We start from the raw sequence: 14,362 nt of genomic DNA on the forward strand, positions 1-14,362 counted from the left end.
TGGGGTCTCCCTGCCAGCACCAGGTTCAGGGCCCTGTTTTGCTGATGACCCCAGTAAGGGGACAGCTGCCCCCGCCAGGGCCTGGCTCCCCGCTTCTGGGCTGTCATGGAGACCCAGGGACTCCAGAGGCTTCTGTCATCTCTGCTTCACTGCTGTGTTTGCAATGTAGTCAGGAGCCCTGACAGTGCCCTGGGGCTGATGGCAGATTCGGGCATCTTGGCTGAGTCCAAATGAGATCCAGGTGCCAGGGCAGCAGGGTCTGTGCTGGGAGTGGGCTTGGAGGACCATGGACGAAGAAGCGGCTTGCTCCTGCACCGTAACAGTCAGGTCTGTTAGCGCCGGCTTTCTGAACAAACTGCTGTCTCTGGGATTCTTGTGTGTAGCTGCTCATTGACACGTTTTTGCCTTTCCTTGTGGATCTTCGGTATGTGTCTCCCACCCTCTCTGATCTCCAGAAGCCCCTGGGCCATTTTTCTCAATCCTACTCTACCTTCCTTTCAAATAACGCAGGCTCCCAGCATGGGCGATACTACCCCCCACCCCACCCTGGGCTCCTCCACATTTCTCCGCCTCCTCTGAGATCCATGTGGCCCTGTCCCAGAGCGGCCCTGGGGACTCAGATCTCACTGCTCGGCAGGTGCGCCTTTGGGCTAGCAGCACACCTGCACTTCCGGTCAGCAGGGAGGTGGGCGTCTCCCGCTGGGGCCAGGCAGGGGCAGGCAGTTTGCTGACTGCCGCCTCCCAGGAGCGTGAGCCGTACGCCCAGAAACTCCCTCCTGGGCCGCCCCAGGGTGGCTGCCAGGGGCTGTGTGGTCAGAGCAGGCCTGAGGCTGGCCTCGGCTAGGAGTTCTGGGAGGGGTGGGTAGGCGGAGCGGCTAGTCTCCCAATTGCCTTTGCCCCTAGTTTTCTTGTAACCCGCAGGTTGGCCCCTCCTGCAGCGGGACGTGTCCCAGGACGAACCCCCGGGGCCTGCGCGGCTGGGGTGGGACACTGGGTATAAGTTCAGGGCCCCGCGAGGGCGGGCGTTTGCGGGAGGCCGGCCTCCAGGAGGGGTCGGGGGCAGAGCGCCCAGGCCACTCGGGCCGTGACCTTCGCAGACGTGCCCTAGGCGCCGGAGTGGCCGGCGGCCAGGCCAGCGTAGGAAGGGGGCGGACGCAGGTTCCGAGGGGGAGTGGGGAGGGCTCACCCGGCAGGTTCCCCGCGGTCCGCGCGGCCTGGGCCCCGGGGGTCCCCGAGGGGGCTCGGTGGGGCCCACCCGGCTGCGGCCGCTTTAAGGCCCGGGGCCCGCCCCCGGTCTCGGGGCGGGGTCTAGATGACCCCGCCCACCAGGCCCGCCCCCGGGCCGCGCGGGCGCATTGGCTGTGCCGGGCGCGGGCGGCCAGCGGCACTTTGAACCCGCGGCGGGCGGCGGCGCGGATCGGGCCGGGTTTGGCCGGGTCGGGCCGGATCGAGTCCGGTTGGGGCCGGGGAGGTGTCCGGGCTTCGGGGGCCAGGGTCGGGCGGGTGCCTGCGCTCCTCGGCGTCGGCGGCCGCGTCCGGGCCATGGCGGCCGAGGCGCGCGTGTCGCGCTGGTACTTCGGCGGGCTGGCGTCGTGCGGGGCCGCCTGCTGCACGCACCCGCTGGACCTGCTCAAGGTGAGCGCGGCGCGCGGAGGGCCTCGGGCCGGGCCCTCGCTCCCGCCCCCGTCGGGGGCCCTGCGGGCAGGCGGCGATGGCGGTGCCCCTCGGGGCCCCCATCCCACTTTGCTGCTACCTGTGTGACCTTGGGCCCGTCCCTTGGCCTCTCTGAGCCTGTTTCCCGACCCGCCCGCCGCACTTTTGCGGACACACGTTCTGCTGGGTGACACGTTGAGGGGGTGGTTCTCTGGGAGCACAGCTGTTGGCACTTGAAAAGGCGTCCGGACTTCAGCACACACCGGCACGGCCCACGCGCCCCCTCTGCCGAGCGGGTGCCCGGCACACACTGAGGGAGACAGAGGCGGGATGTGGTCGATAGCCCCTCTTAGGGGCTGCTTCCTCCTGAAAGGTGGGGGGGACACCTGGAAGCCTTGAGCTCTGCCTGCGTGCAGGTCCTGTCCAGTGAGGGTGTTTCCCAGAGCGAGAAGTAATCACACTTTTCGCTTTTTTTTCTAAGAATGCTTGTGGGGCAGAGTAAGACAGAGCTTCCCTTGTCTCAGGGCAGGCCAGCCGAGGGAGGTTGGTTTTCTGGTGCTCTCACCACAAACAACAAAGGGCCAGAGGCACAAAGCATGTTCTGGCCGTTGGCCCTGCGCCAGGGAACCTGGGCTGTGGCCCTGTGGGTCCTGTGGGCAAGGGCAGCCACCTGGCCACCCAGAGCAGCCTGGGTCCCACGCTGGACCCCTGGGAGGGATTGGCACCTGTGTCCCTGGCTGACCCAGCCATCCCTCAAGCCTCAGAGTGTCCACCAGCAAAGGCAGGATTAGCAAAAGTTGGGGGTGGGGCTTAAGCCGGGAGCGTTTCTGAGACCTAGCTCATCCTGGGAGAGGCCAGTACAGGCCCTGATAGCCCCCAGGGCCAGGTAGGAAGGTGCGTTTTCCCTTCTCGTGCCTGTTCTGTTTTACTTTCTGGATGCCCCCGCAGGTCCCTGCGCTCCCTCATCCCCCACCCCCGACCGCGCGCCTGGAGGATCAGGCTCACTGTCCCTGCCCAGCGTGGGCACAGCCTCCGGGAGCTTTTGGAGCCCTCCGTGGCACCAGGCCAGCCTAGAGTCATGGTCTGTGGGCCAAGGCTCCTTTGGGCGTCACTGCCCCTTGCCCCACCCCCCAGGTGCTGTTTTGCTGCAGAGCACTGGGGGCGGGGGTGGGGAGGCCTGCGGCCTCCGGAGCCTGGCCGCCCTCTGGCCCAGGAAGCACGTGGCCATGTGCTGGGGTGCAACAGGAAGTGCCAGCAGCTGTGGAGACCTCGGAGGGAGACCCTGGCCAGGATTTTTATCTCTCTGCCCAGTCTTTGGAAAAAGTATTCTAAAGTAACTTGGTCTCTCCATTTGCCTTATGTCTTGGCTCAACTCTCTCAGTGGTTTCTCACCTGGACGAGGGCTGCTGCCGGTGTGGCCACCCTGCCCCCAGGCCTAGGCCCTCTGTTCCCGGCTCACTGCACGCTGAGAGAAACTGAGGCAGCAGAGTCAATAGCCTTCCCCAGCGGGTCCCCCCAGGATGTGGCTGGGCTGGACAGAGTGGGGTCCACAGGGATGGACTCCAGGGCGCCCTTTCCCTGTGTACCCCCAGATTCCCACCCCTGTCTTCCGAGTCTCCCATGTTTCTTCAGGTCATCTGAGTCCCCGTAACTCTGTCCCTCTCGGAAGTCAGGTGTGGCTACAAGGTGGGCCTCTAGACTTGCCCAGTGTCTTCACCTAAAGTGTGGGGTTGATGACTGCCCCACGGCAGGTGGGATGTTTCTCATGGGCCTGGTAGGCTCATGTGTCGGCTGGTGGTATCCAGCGGAGGTTGGCTCCGGGTGTGGACACAGAGTCCTAGCCCCACTCCCCGGCTGGTGCCCTGCCAAAGGGGGTGCTGGTAGCACTTGGCCCACAAGGTTAGTGTGAGGCTGTAAAGGTGGAAGGTTGTGAAAAGGGCTCAGGGCAGAGCTGGCCTGGATGGGCCCCAGGTGGAGTACCTCTCTGAGCTGGTGTGGCCGCTTCCCCGCAGGTGCACCTGCAGACGCAGCAGGAGGTGAAGCTGCGCATGACTGGCATGGCGCTGCAGGTGGTGCGCTCTGACGGCGTGCTGGCGCTCTACAATGGGCTGAGTGCCTCCCTGTGCAGACAGGTGCATCTGGGGGCTCCCCCACCCCGGGTGGCGGGTCCCTGAGGTCCTGGTCCCAGAGCCCGCACTCAGTCCCAGCAGGCAGGAAGGTCGCTGCCCCCTGGCCCCCAGGCTAGTTGTGGCTGCTTACACGGGAGGAACCTCAGGCAGGGGAGCCAACAGCGCCCAGGGTGGGGGTGGGAGGTGCTTCTGCCTTGCACAGGGTCAGCCACTGTCACAGCGGCCCGAGACCTCCACCTTCGGGTGGGAAACTGAGCCCAGGGAGGGGAGAGGAGGGTGTGAGGCCTGGACTCAGCCCCAGGTTTGTGAGTTGGCTCAGCTGCTTGCTGGCTGTGTGGCCTTGGGCATGTCCCTTGGTGCCCCATGGTCCACGTGGAGACCATTGCACTGGAGGACCAGGGCTGTGAAGTGTGCCCAGCGCCATCCGCCCGCAGCATCTGAGTGGGGCCCCTTCTCAGATGACCTACTCCCTGACTCGGTTCGCCATCTACGAGACCGTGCGGGACCAGGTAACCAAAGGCAGCCAGGGCCCCCTGCCCTTCTACCAGAAGGTCTTGCTGGGCTCCCTCAGCGGTGAGTGGCCAAGGGCGAGTGGGGCGGGCGAGGGTGGTGGGCAGTGCCAGGGGTCACGGGGTGGCTTGTTGTACCAGGTTGCATCGGCGGCTTCGTGGGGACCCCCGCGGACATGGTCAACGTCAGGTCAGTGACCCTGGCCCCCGAGGCCAGGGTCTCGCTGTCCCCTGAGAGCCAACCTCATTCACTGGGGTTGTGGGTGTTCAGCCTGGAACAGGCCACTCGGACCTTGGGGTCCTGGACACTGGGGGTGGCGCTGAGCCTGTGGCAGGGCAGCCCCCGGTGGGCTGGCCGCTCGCTGTCGCCCCCTGGCGTGTGTTGGGGTGGTGTCTGGCCCTGCTGCCCCGCTGAGCCCCTGCTTGTTTCAGGATGCAGAATGACATGAAGCTGCCCCAGAGCCAGCGCCGAAAGTGAGTAGCACGCTCTGCCTGCAGGGTGGGGCCGGGGGGTCGGGGCGGAGGAGCCCCCAGAGTGGCTCTGCCAGGACGCAGCCGGGACTCGCCTGTGGGATCCCATGGAGCTGGCTGACAGCTTCTGGAAACAGGCGTAGTACACACCTCTGGTCCTCTCCTTGTGGGAGGAGGACCCCAGGGCTGGTCACCGCTTCTCCCGCGTGCACCTGCGTGCACCCACGGGGAGGGTGGTTTGGAAGTGGAAGTGAGTGTGGACCTTCGAAAGGCTTTGGGTGCAGGGATTAGTTTTTCTTTCTGTGATGAAAGCACCATGTTGGTGAAACGTAGGGTGCTAGGGAGTCTAAGGTTCTGGCTGGGGACTGTCGCTGCGCTAGGTTCCGGGCGTCGGCCCAGTCAGCTCAGGGGGCTTGTGGCTGCAGGTGAGCGCGTTGTCTGCTCTGGCTGGAGCGTCAGCCCCGGGGAAGGTGGACGAGTGAACCAGGGGAGAGGGGGCCCCACGGGGCGTCCCGTCCTCCTTCCCTCTGTAATGGCCTGCAGACAGGACCCGCCTCGGAGCTGGCAGCCCCCAGAGGGCGTTTCCCTCCCTCTTCAAGCCCTGAACTCCTGTGAGCAGGGAGACAGGAAGCCATTGTCCTCTGGTCCTTTTGACACTCAGCACCTCCTGGCCTGGGATGGGGCCGTGGCTCCCATGAGGGGGGGTAGAAGCTCATGTGGGCCCACTCTGTCCCCGACAGCTATGCCCACGCCCTGGATGGCCTGTGCCGTGTGGCCCGAGAAGGTGAGAGGTGGGAGGGCTGGGCTGGGACCCAGGAGTGGGGCCTGGGTGGGGAGGGGTTTGGGCTGGGCACCCGACTTCTCCCCTCCCCCGGCAGAGGGTCTGAAGAAGCTCTTCTCAGGCGCGACCATGGCGTCCAGTCGAGGGATGTTGGTCACCGTGGGTCAGGTAGGGTTTCTGCTTGCAGTGGGGCTCTGGGGCCCTGTGAGAAGTCCCAGAGGAAGGCAGTGGGCATGGAACACGGGTGGGGCTGGGGCGTGTCTGTGGTGGGTGTGGTGACCGTAGATGACCCAGCAGAGTGGGTACTGGTCAGTCCAGCTGGTGTCATTATGGGCCCCTTTTGGCTTCCCCCGAGTTGGGCTCTGTCCTTTGGGCCCTGACTGTCCCTGCCACCCCACAGCTGTCCTGCTATGACCAAGCCAAGCAGCTGGTTCTCAGCACCGGGTACTTGTCCGACAGCATCTTCACTCACTTTATCGCCAGCTTCATCGCGGTGAGTGGCGGGGTGGGGCCTCCCTGGGGGCCCTGGGATGAGGGCGGGGCTCAGTGGCAGGCGGCTTGGACGAGTTAGACTGAACAGGTGGGCGCCAGGGTCCTGGGGAGGAGCCCACAGGCCGGGGCTGTTCCTGGTGTCCCCATGGCCTGGGGAGGCCCGTTGGTGATGACCCTGCACCCCAGGGCGGATGCGCCACTGTCCTGTGCCAGCCCCTGGACGTGCTGAAGACCCGCCTGATGAACGCCAAGGGCGAATATCGGGTGAGTGGGGCCCCGCCCTGCAGGTCTGCTTCCTTGTCGCGGGTGTGGACGCGGCTGTCCCCCTCCACCCGTGACTGCGTCCCTCCCAGGACCCCATGTGTGTTTAACAGAGCAAGCCGGTCACTGCAGTCAGTGAAACTTCACATGGTGCCTTTATGAAGGGGGCAGGTCCCACCCCCCAGCCCCCACCAGCACGCACCGGTCTTCTGTGGGTTTCGGCACCACAGCACCCTGGGGTGTGCTCCTGGGGTCTAGTTTTGAGCAGGCAGCCCTTGACCTTTGTGGCCCCCAGCCCCACCTCCTGCTCTTACCGTTGCACTTCCAGGCTGCTCTGCGGGGCTCACACCCACCCTCAGTGTGACCAGAGTGGGGGGGATTCACGCCTCTCCAGAAGCGGCCTCTGTATTGCGTGGTTCTGCGTTTTCTGCAGGGTGTTCTGCACTGCGCCATGGAGACAGCAAAGCTCGGGCCGCTGGCCTTCTACAAGGTTCGTGGGGGTGGCGTGGGGCAGGGGCCCCGTGGGCCTGTTGGGGCTCTTCACACCCTTCCTTCCTCCCTCAGGGCCTCGTGCCTGCGGGCATCCGCCTCATGCCCCACACCGTGCTCACGTTTGTGTTTCTGGAACAGCTCCGCAAACACTTTGGCATCAAAGTGCCATCGTGATGTGGCCGTGGCAACAGCTGGGTCAGGCCTGGGCCCCTTCTCCCCGCAACAGTTTCTTCCAGAGTGTGGGAGGGTCGGCAGCTGAGCACTGCCCTGAGCCCAGCACCTGCCCGCAGTGCTCTGGCCCCTCCTCGTGGCCCAGGACCCCCGCCCCAGCCCGCCTGGTCAGCCCTTCGACCTTCGACCCCTCGCGAGCTACCAGCTTCACCTTCACCGCCCGCCCCGGGCTCTCCCTGCCTGGGCTTCCAGCGGCCTGCTCTGCCCACCCCTCAGAGGGGGTGTCCAGGCCCCAGGTTTGGTTTTCTCTCCTCTCCCCGAGTAGGCAGTTATCGCTGGAGTTGGGAGGGCATGTTGTCCCGGCTCTATGGGCTCGGGTCTCCAGCCCCTGAAGGCTCCTCCTTCCACCGCGCCCAGGGTCTGCAGCACCGTCTCCCACCGCGCCCGCTGAGGGTCCTGGGTGGCAGGGCGGGGGAGGCCCCAGCACCACTCCCCAGATGACACGTGTACCTGCGCTTTCATCCTCAGAGAGGGACCATCGCTTTTATGACGTTCCCAAGGCAGCTGTGCCCCCACAGCTCCCAGGCCGGTGCAGAGGGGCCCCCAGGGGGAGGGTCTGGGTGCCACCCGCACCCCCCCGCCCCCGCCGTTGCTTTAACAGCTAGTTTCACCAGAACTCTCAGTGCCAGCAGGCTCTCTGCTGTCTTCAGGGGGTGTGCAGTGTCCCCTCCTGGCTCCCTGGGCAGGGCTGGGATGGCTTGGGGGTCTCCTGTCTGGGGATGGTCACCTGCAAGGCCCCCAGCAGCTGATCAGCCTGATGCCACCACCCAGGTTCCTCTGCCAAAGCAGCCTGCAGGGGGACTGGGGGCTGCGTCCACCTCCCCTGTCCCCCGGGCACTGTGTTCTCCCCACCCCCCAGCAAGTGGCCAGCGGGCCAGCGTCGCCCTGCGCGGCGTTAATAAAGGCGGTGAAGAGTCTGGTTTCTGCGTCCAGGGCACTAACTGGCCTGCAAGTTGCCGTGCTTTCGGGCGCTCAAGACCCCCTCTGCACCCTCCAGGGAGGGCTTCTGGGTTCGTGGACAGGCAGGGAAGAAGCTGCACCCCTGGCGATGCACTGAGTGGCTGGGGGCCGAGGACTGGGGGTGTGGAGCCCCCAGGGCTGCCCCTTCCCAGCAGGCGCCTGTGTTTTCAGAGTTCCCAGAGGGGCTGGGAGCCCCTGGTTCTGTGGACTGCAGGCCCTGGGACAGAGGGGCAGGGTCGGTGTGAGCGTTACCAGGCAGCCTTTTGATGTCCTGGGACAGACAGGTGCCCTGGGCAGCTCATCCAGACGTCAGGACCTCTGACCCCCAGAGTGCCACGCAACCTTGGGAGCATATGGAAAACGGGGCTTCAGGTTGTGGTGGTCACACAGCTCTGAATGTCCTGGGAACAGCTGTGTTTCAACAAAGCTGTTAACTTCAGAAAACAGGGAACTGCACCCACATGCCCGCCCAGCCCCAGTGGCGAGCTCTCACCAGGCCGTCTGCCTTCACCCCCCGGACCCTTCCCCACCGCGACTGGGTTATTTAGAAGCCGACCCCAGAGGTCCTGTCATTTATAGATAAAATGCGAGCACATGTCCCTAAAAATGGTCTTTGAAAAAATTCTAACTGCAACAGTAATTCACTCTACATAAGAAACGTGACGGTCCACCTGGTTGACTTACTGCCATCAAAACGCCCGGGGCCCACATGCCTGTCGTGAGGTTGGTTCTGTCTGAACGAGCCCAGCTGAAGTCTCCTGTTCAGTCTCCGTTGCCAGCGACCCCTCAACGCCCTTTCAGAGTAAGTCAAGTCCTTAATCCGGTCGCCTCTCCTGTCAGACTTGGCCCCTTCCTCCACCTGTGAATTTTCTAAAACCAGCAGATAGATCTGGGTTAGGGTCTTGTTTCTGGTGACAGTACTGGGTGTGCTGCAGCACCCGGGGTGCGGGGTCTGGCCGGTTGGGAGGTCAGGGCGAAGCAGCCATTGCCTTGGAAACGCACAGAGGATGGAGCCCGACTTCTGGGCCCCAGGGTGGGCAGGGGGCATCTCACTGGGGGTCTGACACCGCAGGGATGAGCAAACGCAGGCCCGAATCTGCCCCAGCACCCAGGTGGGAAGCCACAGCCCACGTGGTCCGGCGGGAGGGGAGGGTGCGATGACGCCTGTGGGACAAGCTGCCGCTTCTCTCCTGTGGGCCCCAGTTAAAAAGGCAGGAAATTTCAGAAACGTTGGCCACTCAGGGCGCCTCCTCTGTCCTTAAAGCTGCTTTGATTTGGAGCTCCAGAGTCCTCTTACCCTGCCCGCAAAAGTGCCCCTGACAGCCTGGGAAGCTGGCATCTCACCAGCCTCCTCCCAGCCTGTCCAGTCTACGTGGCGCCTCCCTGGGCCCCGTCTGGCTTGGCAGGGGTGGGGAGGGACTGCGGGATGGGGTGCAGAGGGTGGACCGGGGGCCTACCCACCTGCCCTGCAGGGGCCGTGGCTCCCTGGACGGGGCCCAGAGGGAAGGAGGCGGCGGGTCCAGGGCAGCAGGAAGGTCCGGGCGGCTCGGAGGGCGAGGCCCTCCCCGCGGGTTCTCCACCAGTGTGAGCACAGGACCGGCCCCACCTCAGGCTCCCGACCCCCCGCGAATGCAGCCCACAGACTAGGCGCGTGGGTGGGAGGGGAAGCTCTATTTCCTGACTCAGACTCCGCCTTCCTTCCCGAAAGAAAGATGAGAGTTTATATAAAAAGTTACGCAATGAGTATTGGTTGTCGAGAAGCTTCAGCCAGGGCGCCGAGGCCGGTCAGCAGGGAGAGGACAGTCTTTCGGATAAATGGTGCGGGACGTGTGGACGTCCACGTGCGGGAGAGTGAGCTGGGACCCTTCCCACGCAGGCGCAGGACCCTTCCTTGGAAGGGATCACAGAGCCGAAGCTAACGCTGGTAGTAGAACTTGGGGGGCGGATGGAGCTCGGGGGGAGAGCGCGTGCTTAGTGTGCATGAGGTGCTGGGTTCAATCCCCAGTACCTCCATCAGAGCAAATGTAAAACCTGTAGAAACGGACAAAGACCACGCATGAGAGGGCAAGCAGGGGCCGCGCACCCAGAGCCCCGGCGGGCGGGCAGCACCTCCCCAAAGGCAGGCAGAGGAGGGAACAGCTTCAGCCGGAAAAGGGGGCCCAAGTGCACGCGCGCGGGGGCCGTGGGCCTGGGGAAGCCGCGGGCTGCCGAGTGGAGGTGCCGCAGCCCTGTGGTCAGCTGGGAGCCTGCTTGGCTTTCTCTGCCGGGTCCTGCGCTGGAAGCGGAGGCAGAAGTTAGGGAAGCTGGCAGTTACTGGCCAAATTTGGGCTGATTGCTACAGGGGCTTCGAAACACATCCACACACAAACTCACACGAATCTTCAGCAAGTGTCACTCAACAACGCAAAGGTGGAAACCACCAAACGCCCACCACCTGCCGAGGACGTGGGTAAGGAGTCGTGGACGTGCGCAGCACGGGGCCATCTGGCCGGGAAGAGCGAGGTGCTGACCTGCACTACAGCCCCAGATGAGCCCTGAAGACGTGTCCCCTGGGAGTGAGAAGCCGGTCGCAGAAACCCGTGTCATTACGTGACTCCGTCTGCATGAAGCGTGCAGAGCAGGCAGATCCGGAGACACAGAGCTGCTCAGTGGGGCGGGGGCCGGGGTGGGGCAGGGGAGTGGCTGCTGAAGGCAAGTCAGGGCCGCGTTCCAGAACACATGCTCGCTCCCTGAACTATGGACACCCGCCCACTCGTGCGCTCTCCATGGAGGGACTGCCCAGTGTCCCTCCCCGACCAGACTCTAGCCAGGCTCCTCTGCGCCCGGGTCTCCAGCAGCCCTAGAAAGACTCGGTTTCTGACAGCTCAGGCCCATCCCCAGGGTGACCCCAGTCCCCCCCGAAACTCCAGCAGCCGCCAAGGGGTGGGCATCTCGGGCCCCTGTGGGAACACAAGGCTTGCCTTGGACAAGTGCTGGTGATAAACCAGACAGGGTTGCGTGGCGGCCCAGCCCCTGCCTGCTGTGAAAGTGCCCACCTCCTGACTCCCCGGAGTCTCAGCCCTCCCCGTACCCCCGCTCGCAGTAAAACGCTGGTCACTGCTGCCCAAACCACACCTGAGCTCAGTTCACACTGGAACTGTCCCCACTGAGAGTATGTTGCAGACTAGAACCTGTCCTCCATAGAAAACAAGCTATGCTTACCTAAGGGGAGGGGGCGGGGGAGGGTTAAATTGGGGATTTAGGATTTGCAGATACTAACTGTTATATATAAAATAGATAAGTAACAAGGTCCCACTGTACAGCACGGGGAACTGTGTTCAATACCTTGTAATAACCTATAATGAAAAAGAATGTATGTTATGTATAAATGTGTAACTGAATCACCGCTGGACACCAGAGACTAACACGACATTGTAAATCAACTCTACTTCAATTAAAAAAATAAAAACAGCTCCTTCGTACTTTGTTTTTTTATAGGGGGAGTTGGTCAAGCTTACTGGTTTATTTGATGGAGGTGCTGGGGATTGACCCCAGGACCTCATGCCTGCTAAGCACGTGCTCTGCCTCTGAGCTGTACCCTCTCACCTTGTCCTTTGCACTTTGGCGTCCGGCTGTGTTTGTCTGACAGTGAACCATGTCTCAGTGACGCTGTCTGGAGCTCCCCTGGACAGCGCGTATACTAAAATCAGAACGACACAGAGACTGGCGCGACCCCATGCAGGAGTGACGTGCAAATTCACAAAACGCTCCACATTTTTTCAGTTAAAAAAGAACTCCCCGAGCAGTGCAGAGGAACGGACAGCCCTGCCAGGGTCGGCGTAAGCGGCACAGCAAGGAAGCCATCTGCTGAGACAGGACCACGCCCTGCGTGGCTGCTGACTGGGCCACACACACGGCAAACGCGGTCTCACTACAGACTTTGTCCAGAAGGGAGACGAGCACATTTAACCTTGAAAAGAGAATTCGATCGATGCAAGGAGCCCATTAAACGAGGGATGCGGGTGCCTCCAGCGCCGACGGTGAGAGCCTCACCGGTGTGAGGGCGGCTGGGGACTCGGGATGGGGGTGTGAGGGCCTCTCTGTGCTGCACACTCTTTCCAAGTGCCCGTCCTGCTCTGCCCTTCGAACCAGCACTTCATGGAATTTTGGACCCTGGAATGAGGCTGCCAGCATTTGGGGCAGCTGGGGACAAAGGTCGAATCTTGAAATCGGCCCAGAGGAGCACAGAGGGCCAGAAGGCGCAGGGAAGGGCGGGTGGCCTGAGAAGGGAGCTGGCCTCCCCGAGGCGAGTCCCTCTATTTACAAACAGTTGTTCTAAGTCACCCATGCACCTCGATGCAAGTTCTCACACACGGCAGGGGTTTCTGGGGACAGTGCACCTCCTTCCAGCTGGACCCGGTCCCTGACCCCTTCTTGGAAACACAATTGCAGCCACCAGGACTTGGGGTTTTTTTCCCACATTACTCAAACAGAAAAAAAGAAAAACAGAAGTGAGGCGGAAGAAACTCTGGTCATCGGAAAGTAATTTTCCATAAGGGATGTTAGTTCTCAAAAGACGTTGGAAACAGCGGGGATGTGGAGCACACAGTTTTGTCCCCTCCCCCAACGCCACACCACCCTCGCCCCCACCTAACTGCTGCCAAGCCGGGGAGACTGGAAGGCGGTGGAAGGGGACCCAGACAGCACCCAGGGGACCAGTGCCGCCTCTGGAAGGCTGCTCTGGGCTCAGCGCCCATGCCGCCCCCTCCAGAGGCTAGACAGCCGGCTTCCCAGACCACCCAACTGCCTGGCTGGGCCACACGCACGGCAAAAGGGGCGAGGGCAGCTTGTCCTCGTGACCCAGTCACCATCTCGCTGGTGCTACAAGCCAGGGTCTGCCCCTGGCACAGAGGTTTTGCCTCCATCCTGTAGCAGCTAAGCTCTGGCGTTAATTCTGCCACCCAGACACCCAAGCCTCCCCAGCACCTCCCCGCGGGCCTGGTGGGGCGTCCAGGGTCCGAGAAAGAGGGCCCGTCCTGGCTCCTAGGAGGAGGGGGGTGGAGGTCCTTCCTCCAGCCCTTTGAGGACAGTGACCCTGATCCTCTGGACATCTGCTCGCCCACCTGCCTGGGTTTCATTTGTGGGTAGTTTTTTCCAGAAAGGCTGGGTGGGGTTGGAGGTCTGGGGTCTGCTGATGCCTTTGGGCCTGGACCACTGCTTGGCTTCCGAAGCTTCCCGATTCCGCCCCACCGTCAACACCAGCCCGATTCCCCACCGGCTCAGGGCGAAGGCTCTTGCTGAATCGAGACGGAAATGACTCTTTGGCCCTGAATTTCAGGAAAGCCGGGGCCTGTCTGTCTCGAGGCAGCCTGGTAGAGCTCTACCCGGATCCAGGCTGAACGTCAGCTTCCCCACGTCCGCCGTGGCTTCCGCTGTGCCTTCAAGAACATTTTCTGCCTCCTTTAAAGGGGCATTTCTGTCTTTTTCTCTGCCCCCGCACCACGGCCCAGCCTTCCCCGGAGCGTCCAGTGTGCCCCGCGGTCACACCCCAGCCCTCCAGCCCCTTCGGCCGGGGGGCGCTCCCCACCCATGGCAGCACCCCCTCCTCTCTGAGAGCGGCGGCTGAAGGCAGAGACCCCTCTCTTCTCTCTGAGCCCCTCTGCTTCTTGCTCGGGTTAACTGTCCGCGGGTTGGGTGTCTGGTGTGTCCCGTGCTGGCCATGGACTTTTCCTTTCCTTTTTTCCCCTTTTTCCCGCCACCTCCCTTCTTTCCTTCCTATTCCTGGCCCGCCCCGTTGGCAGGGTCCCTCAGCCCCTTCTCTGGGTCCTGCCTGGCCTCTGGGCCTCCTCTGCTCGGGAGTGGTTCAGTTCCCTGGCTCCTCCTCAGCTGTCCTCCCTCGACACCCGCAGGCCTAGAGCCAGAGTGGCCAGCCAGTGAACCTGCCTGGAGAGGGTGGCGCCCAGAGGGGGGGCGCTAACTGGGGGCCAGTCCCAGGGCAGGTGCTCCCGGATGGGGAGCTGCTGGGTGTGGAGCAGGGCGGTGGCTCATGGCCAGACACCGGCTGCCAGCGGCAGAGGCCTCCCGCAGCAGCACACTGGTCCCAGCTGGCCGAGGCGCTCCAGCTGCTGGCCCCGGCCTGCAGTGACAGCGCGGGGCCCGTGGCTCCCGTAGAAGGGGTGGAAGGGAGGCTGGCAGCTGACCAGAGGGCCTACGAGTGGCCTCCCGGTGGCCGGTCCTGCTGGCCCCGGGGGGACCTCCCCAAGAGCAAGTACGTGGGAAGACGCCCCGAGTGGTTTTAACAGTTTCAGTGACGTGTCAGCACCATAACACATTGTGGACTGCACACAGCAGCAGTGCACGGTTTTATAAGTTTGTGCGGACCTCAGTCTGGGACCATCAGCCCA

The 14,362-nt window shown here is 63.2% G+C and overlaps 1 protein-coding gene and 1 long non-coding RNA gene across 3 annotated transcripts; both read left to right on the top strand.

Moving 5' to 3' along the window:
- Positions 1-1,275: 1,275 nt before the first annotated feature.
- On the top strand, positions 1,276-7,102 carry SLC25A10 (solute carrier family 25 member 10). Of its 2 annotated transcripts, XM_072939839.1 has the most exons (12): positions 1,276-1,635; positions 3,286-3,339; positions 3,666-3,785; positions 4,241-4,355; positions 4,433-4,481; positions 4,724-4,765; positions 5,503-5,546; positions 5,641-5,711; positions 5,944-6,036; positions 6,222-6,299; positions 6,730-6,786; positions 6,861-7,102. In XM_072939839.1, exons 3-12 carry the CDS (start codon positions 3,702-3,704, stop codon positions 6,960-6,962), a joined length of 735 nt encoding a protein of 244 aa, XP_072795940.1. In that variant the 5' UTR covers positions 1,276-1,635; positions 3,286-3,339; positions 3,666-3,701; the 3' UTR covers positions 6,963-7,102. The 2 variants fall into 2 exon arrangements, with proteins under 2 accessions (XP_072795940.1, XP_072795939.1); XM_072939838.1 differs by lacking the exon at positions 3,286-3,339 and having other exon boundaries at positions 1,325-1,635.
- Positions 7,103-7,346: 244 nt separating this feature from the next.
- LOC140686226 (uncharacterized) lies at positions 7,347-11,429 on the top strand. The gene is made up of 2 exons (XR_012059902.1): positions 7,347-8,781; positions 10,321-11,429. It is a non-coding gene; the product is annotated as an uncharacterized lncRNA (long non-coding RNA).
- Positions 11,430-14,362: the final 2,933 nt, after the last annotated feature.

Source organism: Vicugna pacos, chromosome 16 (genome assembly GCF_048564905.1).
Source record: "Vicugna pacos chromosome 16, VicPac4, whole genome shotgun sequence".
Lineage (NCBI taxonomy): Eukaryota > Metazoa > Chordata > Mammalia > Artiodactyla > Camelidae > Vicugna > Vicugna pacos.

Excerpts from the sequence above, each read along its gene's own strand:
- SLC25A10 (XM_072939838.1), top strand. The coding sequence starts at position 1,543 with ATGGCGGCCGAGGCGCGCGTGTCGCGCTGGTACTTCGGCGGGCTGGCG. Across the intron at positions 4,766-5,502 it reads CCCCAGAGCCAGCGCCGAAA|CTATGCCCACGCCCTGGATG; the intron begins GTGAGTAGCACG and ends TGTCCCCGACAG. Across the intron at positions 5,547-5,640 it reads GTGCCGTGTGGCCCGAGAAG|AGGGTCTGAAGAAGCTCTTC; the intron begins GTGAGAGGTGGG and ends CTCCCCCGGCAG.